The sequence below is a fragment of the Adiantum capillus-veneris genome, chromosome 11 (genome assembly GCF_014529385.1).
Source record: "Adiantum capillus-veneris isolate H3 chromosome 11, ASM1452938v2, whole genome shotgun sequence".
Taxonomy (NCBI): Eukaryota; Viridiplantae; Streptophyta; class Polypodiopsida; order Polypodiales; family Pteridaceae; genus Adiantum; species Adiantum capillus-veneris.
In genome coordinates, this window is record NC_140941.1 from 94,190,078 (window position 1) to 94,217,171 (window position 27,094).

The window sequence follows — 27,094 nt, forward strand, 5'->3', positions numbered from 1 at the left end:
TTTTTCTAATCGTGTTTTGCAGCTAGGTACCCAATTACACAAATCGGATGATGAACGCAAAGAGGCATTCCTTTTTGGATTGGACGAGTATATCAAGTACGATGTCGAGGTACTCGATCCAATCGATCTCAACAAGGCGGTAGCGATTGCTCTCGCCCAGGAGATGAAGCACAACAAGGGGAAGCCTAAAGAGAACAAGACTTCCACAAGTACCTCGCAGACTTCTCAGAACGGTAAGAACGGTAAGAATGGTAACTCTTCTAACCAATCTTCCACCAATCTCTCAGAAAAGAATTCTTCCAATGAATCTAAGGGTAAGGCTAACACAATTGCTAAACCTAAGCTTACTCCAAATGAAAAGGTAGCACAAGGAATTGTAGAAGGATACATCACGTCGGAAGAGCAAAGCACTTATTCTAAGGAAGGTCGTTGTTTTCCTTGTCACATTAAGGGTCACATAAAAAGAACATGTCCTAAGCTTGAATCGAATGAATCTAAAGAATCCACACACCCAGCTCCTCTGTCAATGCAATTAATGATAACACGAGTGTGCCCCAAGTTTCTCATGACCCTCCCATTGATGATTCTCTCATTAAATGTTATGGTCGTACGTCGGGGCAGCGTTTTGTCATATTGTTTGACCCAGGTAGTATGCATGATGTGATCAATCCCTCTCTTGTTGAGAGAGCTCGCCTCGAAGTTAGTCCGAGATCTCCTTTCGAAGTCTTTAGCTTTGTTCCCCGGTATGGACGCTCTCATCACGGAGGAGTGCCTTGATGTGTTGTTTGCAATTCAACAAGCTGCCTTCACTAGAAGAATTGTTGTTTCTCCTCTCTCAGGATGTGATATGATTTTGGGCATTTGATGGTTTCGTGATAATAACGCTCTCATTGATTTTGAGGCTAACACTTTAACTCTCAATGCCATAGGTGATTCTCCTATTCTCATTCATGGAGAGAACATTGTTCATTCTCCATCTCTCATTGCTAATATGCAGAACAAGATTGAAAGGATTCAAGAGAAGGAGACTCTCTCAGTCTCTTTTTCTCCATAGCATGACACACAGAATTTGCATAATTATGAGAAGCATGATGATTTGAATGATAATGATTTACATGATGGTTTGGATGACAAAGATAAGCATGATGATTTGCATGATCAAGATGTGATTTCTCACAAGCATGATGAGAGTTGCATGAAGATGATGTGATTGTTCACAAGGATAATGTGTTAATGGATGCTTTTTCTAGCGAAGCTAACCTTGTTGTAGATTCGGTCAATCACGAAGAACCAATCTTGGCTTTCGAGTCGAGGTCCAAAGAACCCCCACAGGACGATTCGATCATTCCGAAAGAAGCGATCTTGGTTCTTGAGCCTAGGTCCAAAGAACCCTCACAGGAAGTATTTTGTGTTCGCATGATTGATACGCACGCATTGTTCAAGTGTTTCATTCGTGATCGTTTCCTGTATTTTAGTCAGCATCTTTATGTGATCCCTTTAGACATGACATTGTATGTTGAGCACGTTTCTCTCATGGATGAGCACGAATGTCACGTGACACATCCCACCCTATGTGTCCGTGGACAAGCTACAGCATGATCAAGGTTCAGTCAGTCCAGTCAGTCTAGACTAGAAGTGATCTGGCACTTTTTGTGAGTCTATTCGTAGACCGTGCATGTCCAGTCACTTAGCATAGATGCATATCCTCTGGTTGCACACAGCATGATCATCAGTATTCCCATCAGATTCCATTAGGAGAATTTTCCAGTGCATTTAGCCTCTTTTCCCTATTTTTGACATTTTTCACTTATTATTTTTAAGTGACTTTCCAACAAAAGTAGGTAGGGCAATTTTGCTAAGTTTGTATATAAGCAAACCCAAGTTAGCACTAAATGGCAGAAGAGGCAGCAAGAGCTCCCCGCTCAACAGGCACCTTTTCAGCAAGAACCATAAAGGACCCATCAGACTTGGCGTTTCCCACCATCAACACTAGCATTTTGGTCTACATCGTCACCATCCCCCCTAGCCCTGGCGTTTCCAGCCTTGATCATCGCCAGCATACCCAGATCCCCCAACGTTTTAATAACGCTACAAGAGCAGTTCCCAAATTTGCCTAGCGTTTTGCTAGCGTTTCCAGACCTGCCAGCATTTTTTGTTTTCAACCCATTCCGCAGGAGATGGTCAGCATTTTCAGCCTTCATAGACAACAGCAGATTCAGCCCTAGCCTCATGCAGAAGATCCCTAATTTCAGCCCTCAAAAACACAGCCAAAACAGTCATTTTCAGCCACCGTAAACAGTCCCAGATTTCAGGCCCTAGCGTTTTTGGACAGCAATTAGAAGACCACAGATTTCAGCCCTAAAGTCGTCGTCGTCATCCCCGTCGTCGCCACCGACATAGTCCCAGGTTGCATCAGTCCATTGCATCGTCATTGTACCACTTTGTGCAATCAATAAGTAGATCACTCTCACCGACGAGAGTGGGGCCTTCGGAGGAGGGTTTTACGTCTCTGGTGTCGTATCTCTCTTCTCTCTCTATCTCTCAGTCTCATACACTTGCACGTACAGTGTCCATTCACTTTGTTTGTGATCATAGCACTTTCCATTAAGAACGGAAGGCTCTCCCTTCCATAGAACTAAAAGGAACCTTGAGCACAGCTCGGAGCACTCATCTTGAGCAAAGCGCAAACAATCATTCCGCTGTACCTTACAGGCAGGTCCAGAATGAACCTGATAACGATAAGTATCATGAATTTTGAATCATGATGAATGATTAAATGGAACTGTCGTGAGCGCATCAAGAGTTCCCAAGAGATGAGATGGCCACACAGCTAGAACTGAATGATTGAAACATTCTGGTCAATATAACTCAGTGTCTGAATGATGGATTGGAATTCCCGAAAATGATTTCTCGCACATGGTTGTGTTTGATTGCAGATGAAATGATTGACGAAATGACTGCAAAATTTCGGTCTCGAAAAATCTATGGACGTGATCGCACTATAGGATTGGATAATCCGAAATCAGTGAGGTCCGGTGCGGATCTAGATGCGATTACTAAATACGTTGCGAGGAATCATGGTCCTAGATCTGAATGGATTCTATGTGATATGACTTGAATGTGATGTGATGTGACTGTCGTCTTTGTACAAGTGCTGGATTTGTGTCGTCTAGTGTGTCGGTCCTTAGAGTCAACGTCTACTGAATTGGTTTATGGCTTATGTCTGATTTTGCAGACATAATCGAGGGCAATTACAATTCTTTCAAGAGGCGGGGGAGTATGTCACAAAATGATGACGTGACAATACTTCCCGGATAGAGGACAGATGACGTGGCAGCATGTTGTAAGGATAGGTCCCGCAAATTGTGTTGACGAATGTTGAAGTGGTTGCCGTATGGAAGTTCCGCAAAAAGCGTTGACATGCGGACGTGGCTGCTGTACGGATTTCCGCCTGTTGTGCTAGCTTCTTTTTGGGACAGCTCTTGGGCTAGTTGCTTTAAATTTTAACTGCTTTTGGGGCTCTGCTTTAGGGGCATACCTTGTAAGAAAAAATAGGCCCTAGAGGCCTCACTCTGCAGAGCATCTGAATGCAGAGTCTGAGAGCAAAGGTTCCTTGGGTGCTCTACTTTGCTCAAGCATTAATATAAAAATAAATACCGAAAGGATTGCCAAATTTTGGGGCCAATACCTCTGGGCACGAAACTACGTCGGGCCGTGTCGACTCAAATTTTAAAGTTGTGAAGTATTTTAATTGATTCTCTCGTCTGTCGTGTCGGATTCCCGACTTGGGGTGCCCAAGTCTATAACATTTAACCTTTGCATTGGATAAAACCAACTATAGGTCCATATACAAGAGATATGGGAAAAACCCTAAAGAATATACAATGAGATCGTTTAAAGCTGATGCTTTTGTGGAAGTGGAAAGTCTAGATCTCGTCGCCATTTCTATTCCATTGCACCTGGGTGTAAATGCTTGTAAAGTTGATGCCTTTGGGGCTCTGCTTTTGGGCATGCCTTGTACGTTTATAAGTGCCCAAAGGGCCACTTTTCAGAAGGCTACTGGATGCAAGTTGGACCCTCGGAAATTGTACCCTTTGCGAAGCAATAATACAAAAATACCGAAAGGAGGGCCAGCCTTTGGGGCCAGAAGTTCGCCATTTCGTGTCGACTCTACTCCTCTCTCTCTCTCTCTCTCTCTCTCTCTCTCTCTCTCTCTCTCTCCAATGATCTTGCAGTTTCTGTTCGCGTTGGTATTGGTTTCTTGCTTGGAGTGTCCAAGCCTATAAGAGTTGTATCAAAGCTCAGAAAGATCTTTCTTCTACGAAAATCCGATCATGTTTGCAACAGACATGGGTTCTCGCGGAAAATCTAACAAAGACAACACCCCTCTCACCTTTGGTTCGCGGGGAGATGAAGAAAAATTGAGTCCGAACATGGTAACGGATGAAACCAACGAAGATTTTGGCGAATTTCCTGCCGAGAATCTTGTCATAGTAGAGTACAAACGTCAATTGTAGGTTGACACGTGTGAAAAGATTAATCAAGTACTCCAAAGACCCAAAATATTTGAATCACTTAAAGAATTACCGAATTGATGAGATTCACTCGAAATGGCGAGAGGACGTCAATTCTCCTCTCAAGATGGCAAGGAAGCGGAAAGAAAAGCCGACTGCAAAAAAGCAGGAACTGCACTCGCAGAAAGAGTTTGACAAATCTTTGAAAAGAAGACAAACCAAATGATGAAAAGCTTAAAACCTCTTGCAAAAGAAGAAATCAATGGATTTCTCCGGTTATTTAGGCCAGAAGTCGACTTTCAAGGTGGTGAGCAGATCCAAGAAGCGTGTTTGTTCATCACAAGGATGACCCAAATTTTTCTTCTTCTTTAGAGAGTTTCAACAATTCGTCAACCTCTTTGAAAGAGGAGGTCCGCGAACCCAGGTTGGGTGAGAACGAGCAAGTGTGTGTGCGCGTGCAGGTCGTAGGTAGGTGCAAAGAGAGGTAGCGCAAGGAAAAACGCTAAAGCAAAGAGAGAGCTCGTAAGTTTATAGGAGTCCAAAAACTCAAGTGATGAGGTTTTTGGGTTCTTTTATTAAAATGGGCCATTTGACCACTTGGACAATGTGAAACCTTTAAAAATAGTCTGAGTGGCCTAAAGGCCAATAAATGAAGTATAATTGCTTGTACACGCCCAAAACGGTGGAATAAAAATATACAAAAAATATATATGTGTGAAGCTCTCGATCAAAGCTACACGGTGGAAACGGTCTGAAGGTGACATCTGGGCATTTACCCCAACAACCTCCCACTTAAAGGCTGAAAATGACCTACTCTAGCCCGATTTCGGTAACATAACCGCAGTAAGAGGCTTCACAAACAAAATCCCCAAGCAAAAGTGATTTTCCTGGCGCATTTGAGCACTTTCCCAAACCTCGCGAGAAATTACAGCACACTGAATTCTCAAAAATACACAGCAAGCTTGTAATTTCCTATTTCAAGCTCCATTTCGCGTGGCGGTCGCATCCGTAGCAAGCCCTTGAGCGCCCGCACCTGTAAGGCTACTTGCCCTTTGAATCGGACAAGATTTCTCGCATGAGATCTCTCCCAGTTCACCTGTACCTGCCGGGGATTAGCAATTAGGTAATCCACTACCTGTGCAAGAGGCTCTTGCCTCGGCAAACGCGCATGAACCCACACAACTAAACATACGGATGAAAAGCTCTTGAGCTGGGCATTACATTTCTGTATTCAAAGGGGGTGAGGTGCATGAGAGCGGAATCATTGTGCTACATAGAACAGGGGAGAAGGCAAGCTTGCTTTCCATTAAAGTTGTGATCACCTGCACCCACTACTCACACACACTGGAGTTCACTTATAACCAAAATCAGCCTCTTCTCTCTCCTTGATCGATTTTGGGCGTCCCTTGCTGATGTTGAGTCTGGCAATTTCATCTCGAGCCGTCCCGTGTCCCCTATGCCCATTTGAGTGAAATTCCTAGTACCCACCAACTTATAAAGCATCGTGTGGGGCCTAAATGACTTTGAATTGAGCCTAGACATACTTTTACTGCTCAGATTTCAGTGCCAAATGGCCCGACCAACTTGTGGCAACCTCGAATTTACTGCTGTGGGTGAAATTCTCAGCCATCGGCCGGTTCACGCTGGCTATACAATGTCCGACCATTTGTGACTTTAAAAACAGGGTCCCAAAAATTAATTAAAAATCAAGGGAAAGAAACCAACAACTGAGATTAGTGGTTGCCACAGCCTCGTCGTGACACTTAAAACTGCAGTTCATGTATGCAGTCGCTCTCCGAATCGTGCATTGAAAATGGGATTTGGTCTGGTAAACCTGCTTCATATGACCATTTGAGTGTCTTTGGTTGTGATGCCTTTGTGCATATACATGTAGAGCTGAGGACTAAACTTGAAAATCCATCAAGAGCATCTTCATGGGATGTGGAGATGACGGAAAGTTGGGTTATGAATTTGGTTACCTCAAAACAAGAAAATAGTACTCAACCGAGACATAGTATTTAATGAGGCAAAGTTGCTGAAAAATGCTACACAAGATTATCTTGACAAAAAGAGGGTCAAATTTCAGCATGAACAGCCAGCCATTAAGCAGCCATTAGTTGAAGATTTTGTTCCTATTGATAGAGACAATGAACAACAACCCAGTGTGCTACAGCAAGCAGATGCACAGGATAGGATAGGCCAAGACGAAGAACATACTGAATTACAACATCAAGGAAATGCTTGAAAATCAGCTACCTAATGATGGAGTTCACATTTCTGAGGATGTACGCCCATTGCCTCAAAATACAGATCATTAGGTACGAAGGTCTACACGTGTCAGAGGTTTCAACCATCTTTGGATTGCATTTTGTTGACCGCTAAAGCTGAGCCTCTAACATTTAAAGAGGCACAATCATGTGAAAACAAGAGAAAGTGGCAGCTTGCTATGCAAAACGAGATAAATTCTTGGTATGCAAATAACACATGGGAGCTTGTACCTTTGCCAAAGGGTAGAAAGCTATCCCTAATTAATGGGTTTACGAAGTGAAATGTATTGATGGGAAGTGCAAGTATAAAGCTTTAATTTACCTTATGCATCAGTTTGTGGATTTTTTATGTATGTCATGGTTGCCACACGGCCTAACATTTCTCATGAAGTGGGAGTTGTCAATATTGTCCAATCCTGGCAAGCCCCATTAGGAAGCAGTGAAAGGTACACAAGAGAAGTGTATATGCTATGAAAAGGGTACACTAGAATTGTGGGGATTCTCAGGAGACCTTGATACTAGGAAATCCATCAGTGGGTATGTCTTGTACTTTAGCTCGTGGGGCTATCTCTTAGTGCTCAAGGTTACAAAAAATTGTGGCACTGAGTACTACAAAGATTGAATATATTTCAACCACAGATGCTTCCAAAGAAGTTGGTTTGGCTTGGCCGTCTCGTCAGGACATGCTCCATTGCTTGGTTGTGACAGCCAAAGTGCAGTATGCCAAGCTAAGAATTCCATATTGCATGCATGTACCGAACACATAGATATTCGGTACCATTTCATACGACATGTCTTCAATGATGGTCTTGTCACACTAACTAAGATCGAAACCCAAGATAACCCTGCAGATGTTATCACTAAAAGTCTTGCAAAGACTCAGCATGAGCATTGCATACGATTAGTGGAAGTTGGTTAGCTTAAAGGTACCACTTCGAGCCTTTAAGTGTAGGTTGTTGGGTGTAAAGGCCCTTCCTTCTTTGTATAAACTCATACAACTGTGAACACACCCTTATTGTACCCTAACATATAAAATACATTCTATATTCTTAGTGTACCATCATTTTTGGTACACGCAATATCTCTGCGTAAATACTCACTCACTCTCTTTGTCGCTCAAGATTCTGCAGCGCAATCCACCTACGCTTCCTCTTCCACACTTCATAGGGCACACAACAACAAGCTGTCTTTAATAGGGCAAAGTACATAAAGTACCTATTGAGTCGCGAGCCTATTCTGATAGTGTCAAACTTAAGGAAATCATTTGAGGTTCACTACGATGCTTCAGGTGATTGCATGGGTGCAGTGCTTAACCAAAAATCCCATGTGGCTTATGAAAGTAGACAACTTAAGGATGCAAAATTGAATGCCTCGATCTACGAGAAGGAACTTGGGGCTATGATTCACACCTTGTCTACCTGGAAGTATTACCTTCTAGGAGCAGATTTTGCGATCAAAACCGATCATCAAAGTCTAAGAAACAGATGAGATGGGCAAACTTTTTGTCGATGTTTCAATTTCAGATCCTTTGTACAACACGAAGTAAGAGCATGGTTGCAGGCTTTTTGTCTAGACAGTTGCAGGTGAATGCAATCACTTTGCCAAGAACTCAAATCACTTCTTGACCTATATCCGAACAATTTAAACTTCTCCTCCATAAAGCAAGTTACAGTACAGAGAGAACGAGTATCCATACTCAATTTGGGATGGTTACCTCTACTACCACCAAGCAATTTGCGTGGCAGCGACATTGAGGAAGAGAATCATGGATGAAGCGCATGCTTCGCCATATGCAGGTAACCGAGGTATTCTCCCTACGACCTTAGCATTGAAACAATATTTCTTTTGGCCAAGTCTAGAACCAAACATCGACCAGTATGTCAAGGAATGCTTAGTTTGCCAAAAAGTCAAGTACGATACCTGGGTTACTCCAACCTTTGCCCGTGCCCTATCAACCTTCGAAGAGTATTGCCATGGATTTTCATTTGGATCTCCCTAGTGTCACAAAGTGATGAAATGGCATGACCACCAGACAGAAGGAGAGCCAACTCTTGAACAAAAGGGTAGATAAAGATTTACCAATTTTTTAAAGAGCCTATCTGAAAGGCCTATTTTTAAAGATTTTAAAGCTTCCAAGTTGTACCAGCCGAGGGGACCCCAGAGGACACAAAAATTAATGTGGCAGGCCGTATGGACGGCCGCGAATCGCGCTGACAGCTATACGGACGGCCGTAAAACGCGCTGACATGCTGACGTGGCTGTCGTACGAATCTCCGCAATTTGCGTTGGTTGCTTTTGGCAATTTCTAGCGCTAGCTTTTGAGGGCAAGTGCTTTTGGGGTTAATGCTTTTGAGTTTACTTGCTTTTAAAGCTTTGCTTTTGACAATTTATAAGAGCCCAAGGGCCTTACTTCTCAGGGAATTTGGACGCAGAGTCTGAGAGCTGAGGACCCGCGGGAATTGTACTTTGCTCAAAGATTAATATAAAAAGAAATACCGAAAGGGACGCTAGTCTTTAGGACCAATCTCTCTTAGCACGGAACTACGTCGTGCCGTGTCGACTCAATATTTTGTTGAAGTGTTTAAGTGAATCTCCCTTGTGTCACGATAGAACCTAGACTTGGGGTATCCAAGTTTGTTACACTAAGACTCAGACTGAAAATGAAGCAATCTGGACCATTGTGGACAAATTTAGCAAGCAAGCTCACTTAATTCCAGTCAAGAAAACAATCAAAGCATATCATATGACTAGGATTTTTCTAACACAGATTTTCAAGTATCATGGGATGCCCAAGTCTATTGTGAGTGATCGAGATACTTGCATGAATGGAAATTTTTAGTGTGCCTTGTTTGATAACCTTGGTACGAAGTTGAATTTTTCTTCTCCATATCATTTTCAACCGGATGAGCGGAGTGAGATTGCTAATCCCACAATGTTGGATATATCGAAATCCTATGTGTTGGACAGTCGGTTTGACTCGGAAAAGTATTTGCCTCTTGTTGAGTACACGTATATATATTGTGCACTCTTCTACAGGGGAAACTCCTTTTGAGATTCTTTATGGTAAGCCTTTGCTTCCCCGATCCTATGAACTAAGAATAAGATATTTGCAAGAGATGAGTTTTTTTGAGATATAGACACTGCCTATGGGCAAGTAACATAAGAAAGCTGCAGACAAGCACAAAAGGAATTTAGATTGGAGAGTCGGTCAATTGGTCTTGCTCAAGTTTCATAAGGCAACTCATAAGGAGAAAGTGGTAAAACTTTCAAATCGTTACTATGGACAGTTTCACATAATTGACCAAGTGAACAATGTGTCATTCCCATCACAGCTACCGCCTCGTTGGAGGATCCATAATGCTTTCCATGTTAGTTTACTCCAGCCATATATGCAACCACCTCCAAGTCAACCTATTGTTGAGAAACCCCTTGAGGTTGAGGAAACAGAAGAGATACTCCAACCGGAGCAGATTATTCATCGTCAAGAGCAGCCATTAAAGTCCAAAAAGATTACACGGAAGTGAAGTTCAAGAATTATTCCACTTTGGATGCTCAATAGATGATTGAGTAGAAATTAGCACCTTATCCCGATGTCACGTGACACATCCAACCCTATGTGTCCATGGACAAGCTACAACATGACCAAGGTTCAATTCACTCAAGTCAGTCTAGAATAGGAAGTGATCTAGCACTTTTGTGAGTCTGTTCGCAGACCGTGCATGACCAGACACTTAGAGTAAATGCATATCCTCTGGTTGCACACAGCATGACCATCAGATTACAATCAAAACCCATCAGGAGCATTTTTACAGTGCATAGACCAATTTTTCCTATTTTTGACATTTTTCACTTATTATTTTGAAGTGACTTTTATTGGAAACTAGGTAGGGCAATTTTGTTAAGTTGTATAAATAGAAACCTAGCACTAGCACTTTCTGGCAGAAGAGGCAACACGAGCAGCACGAGCACCTTGCTCAATAGGCACCTTCTCAGCAGGACCCCCCAACATGGCCTAGCTTTTTTGCAACACAGCATCAAAGCTAGCGTTTTTTGCAAGACAGATAGGCCTTAGTGTTGTTGCATTGCAGAACAGCTTCGGCATTAGTAGACACAGCAGAACCACTTCACGACAATAGATCAGCCCTAGCGTTAGTAGATTTTTCCCAACAACAGAATTCAGCCCTAGCGTTTTTGGAGCAGCAGGACATCCAGCGCTTTGCAGTTCCATCGCGACAGAACCAACCCACTAACCAGCGTTTTCAGTTTTCAGTTTTCAGTACCCGCAGTAGAACCCCCAAACCTCACAGATCTCACCTTCCCGCAGCGGATCCTCGCCGCACGATCAGATCCCGCGAAGTTTGCAAATTCAGCCCGGAAAACGCAGATTTCAGCATCTGCATTTTCAACGCGTCGTCGTACCATCGTCATCAACATCGTCACCGACATAGTCAAAATTCAGCAGATAAAGATTTGCAAATTTCAGCCATTAGCGTTTTCAGATTTCAGCCCGTCTCGTCGACGTCCTCATCGTCGTCGACATCGTCGGCAAGTCCAAGCATTGTAGAGATTTGTGCAATCAATAGCAGACCGCTCTCGCCATAGAGAGTGGGGCCTTCGAAGAGGGTTTGACAACTTGTCTGGTGTCGTATTCTTCTCTCTCTATCTCTCAATCTCAGCACCTTCTCGCACAGTGTCTATTCACTTTGTTTGTGATCACTTGCACTCTTCTCATTAAAGAACGGAAGGCTCTCCCTTCCCTAACACTAGAACGGTAACATGACACTTTTATGTCCGTGGACACTTTTGTGTCCTGTTAAGTGACCATTTTGCTTGAATTATTTGAAGAGTATGAAAATAAATTTCTAAGTGCTATATATCCACAAAGTTGCCATATGAGCTGAAAACACAAAGAACCGATCTTGGCTCTCGAGTGGAGGTCCACAGAACCCCCACAGGAAGATTCGATCGAACACGAAGAACTGATCTTGGCTCTCGAGCCTAGGTCCGCAGAACCCCCACAGGAAGTACTATGTGTTCAAATGATTAGTCAGCATGCATTTGTCGAGTGTTTCATTCCTGATCGTTTCTTGTATTTTAGTCAGCGTCTTTATGTGATCCCTTTTCCTAGGCATGCCATATTGTACGTTGAGCACGATTCACTCATGGATGAGCACGGATGTATGCGGATTTCTCATGAAAAGATTAAATGTTTGCATTCTAGGACATCACATTCCATGTCTCTTCCTTGGCATGACACATTCGTAGAAAGAGCACAAGAAGAATTGAGCACCAAGCATGGGCATTTGAAACCGGCCCGTAGGGCGGTAGGCGTTGGCTTTCACCCGAAATTCTTACTTTAGACACACACACACAGAGCACTTTGCAAAGGTAACCTGTAACGGGAATTAACACTTAATCACACACACGGCTCGGAAGCTAGAATGCTCCGAGCAGATGCCAACAACCTGTAGGCCCCAAAATTGGCGCCCCTTTCGGTATTTCTTTATTCTTTAGGAGGGTAAAGTACAAAGAAGAGTCCTGGGAATCCTTTGACTGTATCCCACTAGATACCGCCTGTTTTGGCCAAATTTCGAACTTGCGCGAAACCAATTCCCCTGCTAGAACTCGCTTCTACTGGCGTATACCCTCTGATTCCTACCCAAAAACAGTAAATTCAGCACGCTGTATTTACTGGTTTTTGCCCTGTTTTGAGCCCCAAATAGTCCCCTAACTGTCCTCTACCAACGGGGCACGATTCCCAAAGGTTTTGGCGTCCGTATGGCTGAAAAACGGTAAAATTACAGCGCATACACAGAGCTGATTTTGCACCTGTATGGTGAGGTTATGACCCTCACCAGTGCCTGCTTTGGAGTAGCAGCTAGCTACCCCTGTTCCTGCTCAAGGAGGCTCTTGCCTCGGCACAAAAGCATGAACCCACACAGTTGTACATCAATCAAATGAGGAGCCCTCTTGTGGGGCATCACATAACTGCACGTAGGGGGGAGAGAGCAATGTGTAGTGTGCAGGGCATCACTCCTAGCACCACACTGTACATGAGAGGGAAAGGAAGCACTCCATAGCTCTTAACCTGTGACAAAAGCTGAAATGAGGCCTCTCTCAGCTTAAAAATCAGCGCCCATTTTTCTGCAAGGGAAAAGTTCATGAAAAATCGACACTTGGCGCATTTACAAGCATTTGCCCGTTTCTGGTTCGCCGCTTAAAAATATCTTGACCGGTTGCTCAGTTGACTTCGCGGCAGAGTTGTAAAATGTTCCCCTAGTCATACCGGAGGTAATGACGCGAACACATTTCACGGCCCAAAATAGCAGTTCCCTAAATTTTAGGAGATGCTTCCGTTGGGCTCCCACTGGTCTTCTGACCATCTATCCTCATTGGGACCGCATCCAAAAGTGCAATGTGGCCCAACTGTCGGATACTTTTTGTTGGTAGTCCCACCTTGACTTTACGCCTTAATTGAGTTCACTTCCTAGCATCCACCAACTTGCTAAGTGCGACGGGAGGACCTATATGATCTTGCTCTGAGCCTAGACATCCTCTTACCATACAAATGCCGACCACTACCCATCTGCGGGTGAAACTACCGTTCACATTGGCCATGCAATGTCCGACCGTTTGCTACTTCAAGAACAGGGTCTCAAAAACAAAACAAAACCCCTTGGAAAGAAACCAACAACTAAAGTTAGTAGTTGCCACGTCCTCGTGACATAGTTAACAGTTGCCACGTCCCCGTGACAGCATTTCTGTTGTGAATTGCCACAGTTGATTGATTTAGATCAGAAACACGAGATTCGATCTCATTGTTTGTTGTGTGTGGTGAACGGTTTGGCACTCTGTCTATTTGTTCATCTACATTGCATGCACAGCCTTTACAAAAGACAAGTTTTTCCAGTCACTTTACATGAAATAGGTATGTTCATGTTTTTGTGTCGGAAGTGGTTTCAAGAATTTTCAGCCTTGGAGATTCTTGAAGAAGGTGGACCTACGTCCATAGACGAAGTTGAAGCATTGAAGGAGCTACAGAAGCCTTTGCGTCGTTTTCGGCACGGCCCAAAGAAGCAAGCGTTGTAGACCTTTATGAAGTTCAAGTATCGCACGACCCACACATTCGAGTGGGCTGGCGAAGAGTCCTTTCCAGGATTCCGGATGCTATTGGCGATCTCCCTCGACACCATACAATTCAGTACCAGTACCTCACTTTGAAAAGGAGGGGATGTCACGTGACACATCCAACCCTATGTGTCTGTGGACAAGCTACAGCATGACCAGGCTTCAATTCACTCAAGTCAGTCTAGAATAGAAAGTGATCTAGCACCTTTGTGAGTCTGTTCACAGACCGTGCATGACCAGACACTTAGAGTAGATGCATATCCTCTGGTTGCACACAACATGACCATCAAATTACAATCAGAACCCATCAGGAGCATTTTTACAGTGCATAGACCTATTTTCCTATTTTTGACATTTTTCAATCAGTTCCATCGCGACAGAACCAACCCATAGACCAACGTTTTCAGTTTTCAGCAGTCAATAGTAAATACCCGCAGTAGAACCCCAAAACCTCGCAGATCTCACCTTCCCGCAGCTGATCCTCGCCGCACGGTCAAATCCCTCGAAGTTTGCAGATTCTACCCAGAAAACACAGATTTCAGCATCTGCGTTTTCAACACGTCGTCGTCGTACCATCGTCATCGACATCATCACCGACATAGAGTCAGAATTCAGCAAATAAAGATTTGCAGATTTTAACCATTAGCGTTTTCAGATTTCAGCTCGTCTCGTCGTCGTCCTTATTGTCGTCGACATCGTCGGTAAGTCCAAGTACAGTAGAGATTTGTGCAATCAATAGCATATCGCTCTCGCCATAGAGAGTGGGGCCTTCGAAGGAGGGTTTGACAACTTGTCTAGTGTCGTATTCTTCTCTCTCTATCTCTCAGTCTCAGCATCTTCTCGCACAGTGTCCATTCACTTTGTTTGTGATCACTTGCACTCTCATTAAAGAACGGAAGGCTCTCCCTTCCCTAAGAAAAGGAACCTTGAGCACAGTTCGGAGCACTCGTCTTGAGCAAATTCATCATTCATTCCGCTGCACCTTATTCCCGAGATTCTGGAGCGATGATTATTTAGAAGCCACATGGATGTTGCTAAATTGACTATTTTCTTATTTTTTGAGTAATTTCTAATTAATCAAATTAGGATATTTTAAATGTGAGCACTTGAACTATTAAGTTAGTAATTGTTGTAACGGAAAAGTTAGTAATTGTTGTAACGGAAGGATACCACGTGCCAAATAACTGAATTGAAAGAGATGCACGACACACAAGACATGGAGTGGCGGAGTTCCACCTAGAGAGAGCTTTGGCCCCAACCCTGGTGCCCCTTTCAGTATTGCTTTATATTGCTTGAACTTGGTACAACAGAGACGGTGCGGCTTCGCTCTGCTCTACTCCTACTCCTGCTTCTGCTCCTGCAAGGTAGCCAAAGAAGAGAGCCTACCTTTCTATTTAAAGGCCCAAGGCCTCTCAAAAGCGATTACATGAAAAGATACAACTACTAAAAGCACCTGATCCAAAAACAGCCAACTCAGAAATCCGTACAATCTGCCACATCATCACTCTACAACGCAAAATGCAAAAGTCTATACTACTGCCACGACACCTTGTCAACGCGATTCGCGGTGTCCGTACAGCCCGTCTGCGTAATTTTAGGACAGTTCGTACAAGCCAGTCACATCAACAATTTGCCACACAAAAATTATTATTATTTTGTGGAGGTCTTGCTTTATTTTATTGTCTTTGGGTCGCTTGGGCCCCATCCAACAAGGATCCCATAAGTTGGTAGACTTTATACTAGGAACTCTTTAAATGCTTGGCCCACTCGGCAAGGAACTATACATTGTGGGAACTTCTGCTTCTTCTACTGCTTCTAGGATTTAGGCCCTCCACCGAGATCTGCAGGTTGGCTCAGTTCTTCAGTGACTTGACACATCATCACATTGTGACATCCCCTCTTCTAGGAAGAAGAGTAATCGTCCACGATTACAATATAGCTGCAAAACAACTCAAGTTAGCTCACTGAGAGTCATTCCAAGGGACAATATTTTTCTCATTCCACATTGGAGCTCTTGATATTCCAACGTAGCAAAATTAGCCATCACACCCAAACCACACGGCTCTTGAACGGGTGTCTCGATGCACTAAAATTACATACCCAGGCGATCTCACCCAGTTAGAAATATTCGGTGGTTGACACATCACAATGCAACACAAATGCTCACATATACATGTTACAAGACACGACGAATAATGCTACTAAGCACTCCGGTATGAAGCTACTCAATGACTACCTTGTTACTCCTCCCACAAATAACCTAAAAAGCTTCGTGCCATGAGCTCAAAGGATTGATACAACCAAACGCTCCTCAGACCACAACTTGCCTCGCTTGGAGATTTCAAGCATACAACGAAACGCTCTCCAGACATCCCGTTTGTGTCGTTCCGAGATTCAAGCAATACCATAATAACATTTCTCACTACTCCACCCGGGAGTAAATCACCATGCATTGAAACTAGTATTAAAACCAAAGTGAAACAATTCAAATCGGCCCAAGACACATACGATCCATTTCAAACAAATTCCAAACAAAATCAGCAAACAATTTCTCAAACAAATTCTCAAACAAAATTCGAAAAGTGTCTTAATCAATCTTAAAAAGCATTCTCAATGTCAGTCGAGCTCGAAAGTCGACTGGCCTTTCGTCCTCAAATTTGCACCAGAATTATGGTTAGATTTCTTCTATAAGGTTGTAGCCAACCATAGCATAGTCCATAAGCTCTTGAATGGTCAAAATTGGCTTGGACAGACAGTGTTCCCATGGTGATGCTAGCCACAAGATATAGCAATCACACTCGGCCTCCAAGGCTATTAGCTCTTGAAGAGATGTGTTGAGAGATGTAAAAAAATTTCAAGTTGTAATCTGCTAGAGTTTCCGTGTAGCAAGAATTTCAAGATACCCCACTCTGCTAAAAGCTGCACTCCGAAGGAAGATGTCATGAGGCATGTAACTTCAGGCAAAAATTTTCTTGAAAGCTTGCCAAGTCCTTGGAGTGTACGGCTTGGTAGCTATAGACATCCACCACTGCATGGCACTGCTTCTGGTAATAGTGGTGGCTCAAAATATTTGCTCGCATCAATGCATATGCTTTGTCAAGAGGAACTCATTCTTCTCTTGCAAGTGATCTTGGGTTCTGTATGGCTTATGATCCGTCAGGTAGAGCGATGAAAACGGGGGCATGCCTGATGCGTGATGGACTAAGAGTGGAAGTGGCTAGTAAGTCCAGAGTAGGGACGAGAAGATTCTTTGATAAAAAAAACTAAGAGGAAACAAGAACATTCTCTGACTATCCTGAGGCATAGATGGTGTCATATTGTTGCAGAAACTGTAGAGCTTTCCTTGGATCTTCCTCCCACGAAAAGCGAGAAAAATTTCTTGTGAAATATAGAAGCACCATCTTGCTTTGTCTGCTCTTTGGTAGGACCGATATGCTTTGAGAAAAGCACACGCCTAAAGCTCTGATATCACTGTAATGAAAGGGCACCAGTGACCACATGTCAACGGAAAAGAACAAATTGAACAACTTTAAGCACTTCAAATAACTGAACTGGAAGAGATGCACGACACACGAGACGTGGAGTGGCGGAATTCCACCCCGAGAGAGCTTTGGCCCCAAACCCTGGCGCCCCTTTCGGTATTTCTTTATATTGATTAAACTTGGTACAACAAGGACAGGCGGCTCTACTCTATTCTGCTTCCACTCCTACAAGATAGCCAGAGAAGAGAGCCCACCTTTCTATTTAAAGGCCCATGGCCTCTCAAAAGCAGTTACATGAAAAGATACAACTAATAAAAGCATTTAATCCCAAAAACATAAGTCCAAAAACAACCAACCCGGAAATCCATACAATGTGCCACGTCATGACTCATCACTCTGCAACACAAAACGCGGAGGTCCATACTACTACAGCGTCACCGTGTCAATGCGATTCACGACGCTCGTATAATCCTAGCGCCCCTTTATAATGCTTGGAGTTAGTACAACACAGACGGCGCGGCTCTACTCTGCTCCTGCTCCTACTCCTTCAAGGTAGCCAGAGAAGAGAGCCCACCTTTCTATTTAAAGGCCCAAGGCCTCTCAACAGGAATTACATGAAAAGATACAACTACTGAAAGTATTTGATCCCAAAAGCATCATGTCAAAAACAGCCAGCTTGGAAATCCGTACAATGTGCCACATCATCACTCTACAACGCAAAACGCGACCCTGTCAACTACTGCAACGTCACCCTGTCAACGCGATTCGCAACATCCGTACAGCCTGTTAACGTAATTTTAGGGCAGTCCATGCAAGCCGGCCCACGTCAGCAATTCGCCACGCAAAAGTTATTTGTGTGTGTAGGAGGGGGGAGGGGGGGGGGGGGGGGGGGGGGGGGGAGGGAGGTCCTACTTTATTTTATTGTCTTTGGGTCACTTGGGCCCATTGGAGGACCGAGGATCCCATAAGTTGGTACACTTTATACGGGGAACTCTTTAAATGTTGGGCTTACTCGGCAAGAAACTGTAAGTTGGTGGAAACTTCTGTCCCATAAGTTGGTACACTTTATACGGGGAACTCTTTAAATGTTGGGCTTACTCGGCAAGAAACTGTAAGTTGGTGGAAACTTCTGCTTCTTCTACTACTTCTAGGATTTAGTCCCTTGGTTGAGATCTGCAGGTTGGCTCAGTTCTTCAGTGACTTGATACATCAACAAATTGTGACAATTGTAGATCTACAAGAATTGATAAAAGCCATCATGCAAGACATGAATAAAGATGGGTTCTGAGAAGCTTTGGATAAAAGCAAGATGTTTTTGAGTGCTTTCCGAGAGAGCAAATGTTTTCTCCCAAGGAAATCTGTGTCTGCATTGCATCTATGCATGCAGTTGCATCTAGGGACGCCTCGAGAGTGCTGTGTAAGCATTAGTTTTCAGCTCACAAGTTTTTTTCTTAGTTTTTGAACAAGTTCACACTTATTTCAAACGTGGGCAGCCGCCCTCCTGCACCTGCTAATACTGGGAGAAAAGCATCAACTCTCCCGCTATCTTTGCGGGCCTCTAGAGCCTACCAAAGCAACAACGGTGCCCCCACTTCCACCAGCCAAGCCAGCGCTACTACAAGGAGGTTCTGTCAAGACAGAGTTGAAAGTGATCGTAACAAGCTATTGTACGAATGTTAGGTGCAGCGGAATGAATGTTGTATTTTCTCAAGATTAGTGATCTTTATTGCTCAAGGTTCCTTTTAGTTCTTAGGGAAGGAGAGAGCCTTCCGTCTTTATGGAGAGTGCTATGATCACGAACAAAGTGAGTGGATATTGTGCGTGCAAGTGAATGAGACTAAGAGCAGGAGAGAGAAGAGATACGGCACCCGAGAGGTTGAAAACCCTCCTTCGAAGGCCCCACTCTCGTCGGCGAGAGTGGTCTACTTTGATTGCACAAAGGTGTACAAATGCGAATGCAATGGACTGATGCAATGGGACTATGCCGATGACGACGACGACTTAGGCTGAAAACTGTGATCTTCTATATGCTGAATTTCTTGGACTGTTTCGAGGCTGAATTTGATTGCTTTATTGCTGTCTTAAGGCTGAAAATGAATGGTTCTTGTCGGGGCTGATGTGATGATGAAAAACGTTGGTGTATCTGCTCCTTTAGGCTGCGTTTTTAGGTTGACAACCTTGGCTGAAAACCGTTGATGTTGGTCAAGAGAAAACGCTAGGCTCATATGCTGCTGGCGATGTCTGCTGGGGATGGAAACGCCAGGTATGCAAGAAGCTTAGGGGATCCCAAAATGTTGGTGGCTGCGGGTGAAGGGGCCTCACCAAGTTGGCTTGGAGAGGGTCTTGCTGAGAGAGGGTGGGAACACCTGTTGCTTGGTAGCCTGTTGTGCTCCTTGGCTCATCTGCCAATTTGTGCTAACTTGGGTTTGCTTATATATTAACTTAGCAAAATCGCCCTACCTACTTTTGTTGGAAAGTCACTTAAAAATAATAAGTGAAAATAACCAATAAATAGGAAAATAGGCTAAATGCACTGGAAAATTCCCCTAACTGATGCTAATGGATTCTGATGGGAATTCCGATGATCATGCTGTGTGCAACCGGAGGATATGCATCTATGCTAAGTGACTGGGCATGCACGGTCTACGAATAGACTCACAAAAGTGTCAGATCACTGCTAATCTAAACTGACTTGACTGTCGGGAACCCTGCTATGGTGTAGCTTGTCCACGGACACATAGGGTTGGGATGTGTCACGTGACATCCCCTCCTTTTCAAAGTGAGGTACTGGTACCGAACTGTACGGCATCGAGGGAGATCGCCAACAGCATCCGGAATCCTGGAAGGGACTCTTCTCCGACCCACTCTGATGTGTGGGTCATGCGGTACTTGAACTTCATAAAGGTCTGCACAGCTTGCTTCTTTGGGCCGCGCCGAAAGCGACTCAAAGTCTTCTATGGCTCCTTTGATGCTTCAACTTCATCTAGAGTCATGCTTCTTCTGTCTTCAAGAATCTCCATGGCTGAAAATTCCTGAAACCATCTCCAACACAAAACCATGAACATACCTATTCCATGTAAAGTGAAGGAAAAAAATATTGTCTTCTCTAAAGACTGTGCATGCAATGTAGATGAACAAATAGACGGAGTGACAACCAATTCATCAAACACATGCAAACAATGAGGTCGAATCTTTTCTGTTTGATCGAAATCAATCAACTGTGGCAAATCACAATGGAAATGCCCATGCTTGGTGCTCATAGTGTCATGTGCTCTTTCAGAAACTGTGTCATGCCAAGGAAGAGACATGGAATGCGACTTCCTTACATACAAACTTTTCAGCTTTTCATGAACAATCCGCATACATTCGTGCTCATCCATGAGAGAAACGTGCTCAACATACAGTATGACATGCCTAGAAAAAGGGATCACATAACGATGCTGACTAAAATACAGGAAACCTTCACGAATGAAACACTCGAACAATGCGTGCGTATCAATCATGCGAACATATAATACTTCCTGTGATGGTTCTCTGGACCAAGGCTCCAGAGCCAAGATTGCTTCTTCGGGATCTATCGAATCTTCTTGTGGGGGATCTGTGGACCTCGACTCGAAAGCCAAGATCAATTCTTGGTGATTGATCGAATCTACAACGAGGTTAGCTTCGCTAGAAAAAGCATCAACTAACACATCATCCTTGTGAACAATCACATCATCTTCATGCAATTCATCATGCTTGTGAGAAATCACATCTTGATCATGCAAATCATCATGCTTGTCATTGTCATCCAAATCATTATGCAAATCATTGGCATCCAAATCATCATGCTTACCATTGTCATTCAAATCATCATGCAAATCATTATCATTCAATTCATCATGCTTCTCATCATCATGCAAATGCTGTGTATCATGCGATGGAGAAGAAGAGACTGAGGGAGTCTCCTTTTCTCGAATCTCTTGCATCAGTGCCTGCACTTGAGAAAAGAGTCGCAAGAACTCTTGCATGCTTGCGTTGTTCTCGCGAACAAATCTTGCTTCTCTTTCTTTGGCTTCCAAGTCGTACTTACGCTGTATGGCTGCCATTCCTTCTCTGTAGTCGCGATCTATGGCTGCCCTTTGTTCTTCGTAGGCTTTTCTTTCTACTTCTCTTTCTTCGCGTTCTAACTTCCTTTCCATAATCCTCTTGTCGAAAGCCTCCATAGGAGTTAGTGCAATCCTTGCCGTAGATGGGGAAGGGTCGGAAAAACCTCCTGGTGGGGAAAATTCTTCTTCGCCTCTCTCATACTCATCACCTGTAAGCGAAGTATCCATTCCGCTTCCAGTGATGACCATTTTGCAATCGTGGTTTCTTGTGGGTTCTTGTGGGTTCTTAAGTTCACAAGGAACTTGGGTTCTTGGGGGTCTTGGGTTCTTAAGTTCATGACGAACTTGGGTTCTTGCGGGTCTTGGGTTCTTGGGTTCTTGAGGTTCTTGAGGTTTCTTTCGCTTACAAACCGCATTTGAGAAGGATCTTCTCTTCACCCGAGTTCTACTCTTTTCTGCGGACGCACCCCTTGGCGGCCTTGCGCTCACACCAAGGTTGCTTTTTCCCACCTCACGTCGATCGGCCGGCCGCTAAGTGCACGGTCCGCTCTCAATGAGTAAAAAGAGGCACAAGGGGAGGTTGGACAATCCCTTCTTTCTTGGGATTCCTCTCTCTTCAACAAAACACGATTAGGAATCGCCACGCCCAAGTAAACTTAGGTTCGTGCGACCGCAACAAGCAAAAAATTTCTTGTGGTTCTTTCCTTGAGTAATGCAGAACACTTCCAAAGCTCTGATACCAATGTTAGGTGCAACGGAATGAATGTTGTATTTTCTCAAGATTAGTGATCTTTATTGCTCAAGGTTCCTTTTAGTTCTTAGGAAAGGAGAGAGCCTTTCGTCTTTATGGAGAATGCTATGATCACGAACAAAGTGAGTGGATATTGTGCGTGCAAGTGAATGAGACTGAGAGAAGGAGAGAGAAGAGATACGACACCCGAGAGGTTGTAAAACCCTCCTCCGAAGGCCCCACCCTCGTCGACGAGAGTGGTCTACTTTGATTGCACAAAGGTGTACAATGCGAATGCAATGGACTGATGCAATGGGAGTCGGGACTAAGCCGATGACGACGACGGTGATGACGACGGCGACTTAGGCTGAAAACTGTAATCTTCTATATGTTGAATTCTTGGACTATTTCTTAAGGCTGAAAATGAATGGTTCTTGTCGGGGCTGATGTGATGATGAAAAACGCTAATGTATCTGCTCCTTTAGGCTGCGTTTTTAGGTTGACAACCTTGGCTGAAAACCGCTGATGTTGGTCAAGAGAAAACGCTAGGCTCATATGCTGTTGGCGATGTCTGCTGGGGATGGAAACGCCAGGTATGCAAGAAGCTTAGGCGATCCCAAAACACTGGTGGCTGCGGGTGTGAAGGGGCCTCACCAAGTTGGCTTGGAGAGGGTCTTGCTGAGAGAGGGTGGGAACACTTGTTGCTTGGTAGCCTGCTGTGCTCCTTGGCTCATCTGCCAATTTGTGCTAACTTGGGTTTGCTTATATATTAACTTAGCAAAATTGCCCTACATACTTTTGTTGGAAAGTCACTTAAAAATAATAAGTGAAAATAACCAATAAATAGGAAAATAGGCTAAATGCACTGGAAAATTCCCCTAACTGATGCTAATGGATTCTGATGGGAATTCCGATGATCATGTTGTGTGCAACCGGAGGATATGCATCTATATATATACCTTCATAAGTTCAGAATAGTCTGAACTCACGAATTATAAGAGGGAATAAAGCACTCATAAAACTAAAAAAGCAAGGGACACAAGAAAAGAAAAGAAAAACAAAAACAAACAAACAAACAAACAAACTAAATCACTTTGTTTGCTACGAAACAAAACTATATAAAACAAAACATTATTAACTTAAAAATGTTGTTTGCAACCGGAGGATATGCATCTATGCTAAGTGACTGAGCATGCACGGTCTACGAATAGACTCACAAAAGTGCCAGATCACTGCTAATCTAAACTGACTTGACTACTGGGAACCTTGCTATGGTGTAGCTCAAGGTTGTAAGGTACATAGTATTCGGTACGTGTTCGGTACGTATTGTACGTTGTACCGTATGGATTGGGCCATAAGGTACGTAAAATTCGTAGTATATTTTTTAAAAGCTAAAAATACAAAGAATTTCAAATTTATATACAACCTATCTAGTTTAAAAACACTGCACAATACTTAAACATAGCCACAACTTTCAAAAAACACTTAAAATCACCCCACAAGTTAAGTAACCGCTAGATAACTCTGCAACACAATTAACGCACACTTCCAAGTTGAATACAAAACTTACAATCTTTCGCGAGGTCAGGACTCTAGAGTGCCTCCTTGCAGACTCCAAACACAAAGAGAGGGAGGGAGGGAGGGAGGGAGAAAGAACCTTATCGGTGGCGGCAAATCCTTCCTTGGTCTCTGTGCAGAGACTCTGTTCTACTCTCCGATTCTCTGTTGTGATAATAACCAGTATAGGATAGGTGGACTTATTAAAGGCCTCGCCCACCTAATCCGACCACGGGAAATAGACACTGTTGGCGATTTTTTTTTTCCAGAGGTTTTTTTTTTCAGAGTTTTTTTTTTTTTTTTTTTTGGGGGGGGGGGGGGGGTACGTACGGAATCGTACGGTGCGTACGGATACCGTACGGTACGGAACCATACCGTACGTACGTACGGAAACAACCTTGGTGTAGCTTGTCCACGGACACATAGGGTTGGGATGTGTCACGTGACAACGAAGGTTGTTTTCCGTACTCAGTATTGGTTGAGCATAAGATCTACGTTTTTTTGCCATTGTCACTACAAGTACTCCACCACGGAGAAGGAGCAAGGAGGCTTCGGCCTACGCTCCGGGATTCCAGAAGGAGGGTTTGTAGAGCTTCGACAGTCTAAGGACAAACCATAAGAAATCAAGATTGAGAGCTAGTCTCTCAGGTTCCTGTATAGCAAGGAGACAACCATTGAGTCTCAGATCTAGAACGGAGGGGTTTAAGATCTATGCTTTTTTGCCATTGTGATTGTGCTTTTGGCAGGTACTCCACCATGGAGAAGGAGCAAGGAAGCTTCAGCCTACGCTTGGGGATTCCAAAATTGGAGTCCAAGATGGTTTGCAGAGCTTCGACGGTCTGAGGAGAAACCATAAGAAATCCAAATTGAGAGCTAGTCTCTCAGGTTCCTCTACAGCAAGGAAACGAACATCAGTCTGAGATCTAGAACAGAGGGGTGTACTCCAGTTCTTGTGCTTGTAAAGAGATTCTCCCCAATAATTAAACGGAGAGGGAGAGAGGGAGGGAGGGGGCAGGGGGGGGGGGGGGGGGGGGGACAAGCCCTTCTTCTGGTCCCCAATACTATGTCGATCTTCTCACTTCTCTCTTTTGGTCAAATTCTATTTATTTTTCGCTAATAAATTGCTTCTACGCGCTCCCATTTGTGACAAGAGGCGACAAGAGTCGCGTGCATATCTAACCGAGGAGCTCCCACCACAGATGTTTCATCCTCTTAGGTTAATGCTCCTACTTTCATAGTTCCTCTCAGTTAGCTGTAATCAATAAGGTGGTTATAGTTAGTTCCACTTATCTGTAAAAATGTTTGAATCTATAAAATGGGTTTGAAAATCTAGTAGGGATAGAGCTAAGACATGTTTTTGGCATTTAGTGAACCTTTAGAAATCCTACTACACCCTTAGAATTGGTTTTCTGGTTACAAGCCTCCACATTGTTCTCCCTCACCTTGTACTTTACCTTAGGATTTCTGTCCATGACCTGGCATTTGGCATTTTTATGGAAAAAGATCTCATGCCAAAAAGTTAAAAACAGTAAAGGAATTCCCCACTTTATGGAAGACAATCCTGTAAGGACGATCCATGCATAATATTAAGGTATAGTTTCAAATGCATGTCAAACTAAAAAGAATAAAAAGCTTGAAACAATTCAACAAAGTTATACAAAAACTTTTGAGAGGAAACCATGTGCCCGGCTCCCATGTATGATATTCTTTGCCTAAAGTAGGCTGTGAAAATTTACTTGCACTTGAAACTCATTGACCAGTCAACCCTAATGAAAGTCACTTAACAACTTCTGTACACACTTCCCTCAACTCCAGCCAGAACATTATGAGCCAAATGATGAGACCCATCGCAATTGAAACTCCTTCAATTCTGTGCATTAGACTCTACTATTGTCTTGCTGTTTTAAAAATCTTAGCTTAGAGGTGATCCCATATATTAAAGATCTCCCAGCTGGTTCCTAGGCCCGAGGCTTATCAAAAGCATAACCACAATGCAGATCCAAATCTGTTCGGCATGTAAAAAAATTAAACAGCAAAAACACGATTATTCACTCGTAGGCTAATGCAGCGCCCAAAAGATTGGTGAGATATTAATCAGCAATAATAGAACCAAAGATTTGGTCATACAGAAATTCACTAACTTCAAGGTGCTTGGCAAAATCCTAAACACGTACAAAAGCACATTACATCCGGTATGCTTGGATATGTAAGCCTGACACTTACTTGTTGATCTGTGCAATTGCCCCATCAAAAAAAATGATGGAAGTATCATACAGCCCTTCCAATGCATAATCTCGAGCCAACTTCAGATGCTCCTGCAGTCCAGCTATGGCTCCAACCATCGTCTTGAGGATGTAAAAGATCGCATGCAAGCATCGGTAAGGGTCACACAAAGAGGTACCAAGAGAAGCCACCCAATCAGCTCTTCACAGACAAGATCTCCGAGAAGACCAGGAAGAGCCTGTGCATCCACAGATTTCTAAAGACAATGTGACACCCTTCAGTCTTGCCACTGCGTCCAAGAGCCACGATATAAAGAGGAACTCACTACAACCGTGTGGAACCTCTTTCTGCACAGAGAGAAAGCCCCACAGACTCCATACTCCTCACATCATCGTGTCACCATCGAACAAGGAGGAGGAAGGTCTGTGTGCCAACTGCTTCGACAATCTGTGAAAATCCAAATGTAAAGGGCGTCTTCGTAGGTATGTGGAGTTGGGGGAATGCATCCCGGGGTGAAGTTTTTCGGAAACCCTAAGGATTGAGAGAATGCAGGTGCAGCATTCCTTGATGAGGGAGAGAGCGAGTTTCTCTGCGCCGAGGGAAAGACGCAAAATGGGTGTGTACGGCGAAGTTGAATACTGTGAAGCTCGCGAGAGGGGCAACCCACAGAGATTAGAAAGCAAGAAATGGAGACCTTTTGAAACAGAGAAAGTGAAAGGGTCCCTCTCTCGTCTCTATTCCCTGATTAATTGACGTTAGAACGGGACTTGGGAAAGCTACACTTGAACTTTTGCTAGTGTTTTCAAATTTCAAAATGTCTTCAAAGCACTCTCTCAATGAAGCAACTAAGACCTTGAAAGGTGTTATAATATACATTAACAATTAAAAACAATAATGATGTCGTGAAGCGCGTTCAAACCCAACACATTCACTCTTGGACGAGGGAAGTTGTACTATGTTTTCTTGCTTGCACTAATCCGCAAGTTTCATCCAACGGTCCACAATTGCACCAAAAATCCAACGCTTTACTAAGGATTCCTTATGTAGTCCAAACAAGTGATAAAATCACAAGGTCTTCCATTGTGAAGGGACATGCACCTTAATA

At 43.6% G+C, this 27,094-nt stretch overlaps 1 protein-coding gene across 1 annotated transcript in view; it reads right to left on the reverse strand.

Moving 5' to 3' along the window:
- Positions 1 to 26,706, reverse strand: part of ERH3 (P-loop containing nucleoside triphosphate hydrolases superfamily protein) — a 79,233-nt gene extending 52,527 nt beyond the window's left edge. The window contains exon 1 of the mRNA XM_086523394.1: positions 25,990 to 26,706. Within this exon, the coding sequence (XP_086379520.1) occupies positions 25,990 to 26,108 (119 nt within the window). The 5' untranslated portion in view covers positions 26,109 to 26,706. The remainder of the gene's footprint in view (positions 1 to 25,989) is intronic.
- Positions 26,707 to 27,094: the final 388 nt, after the last annotated feature.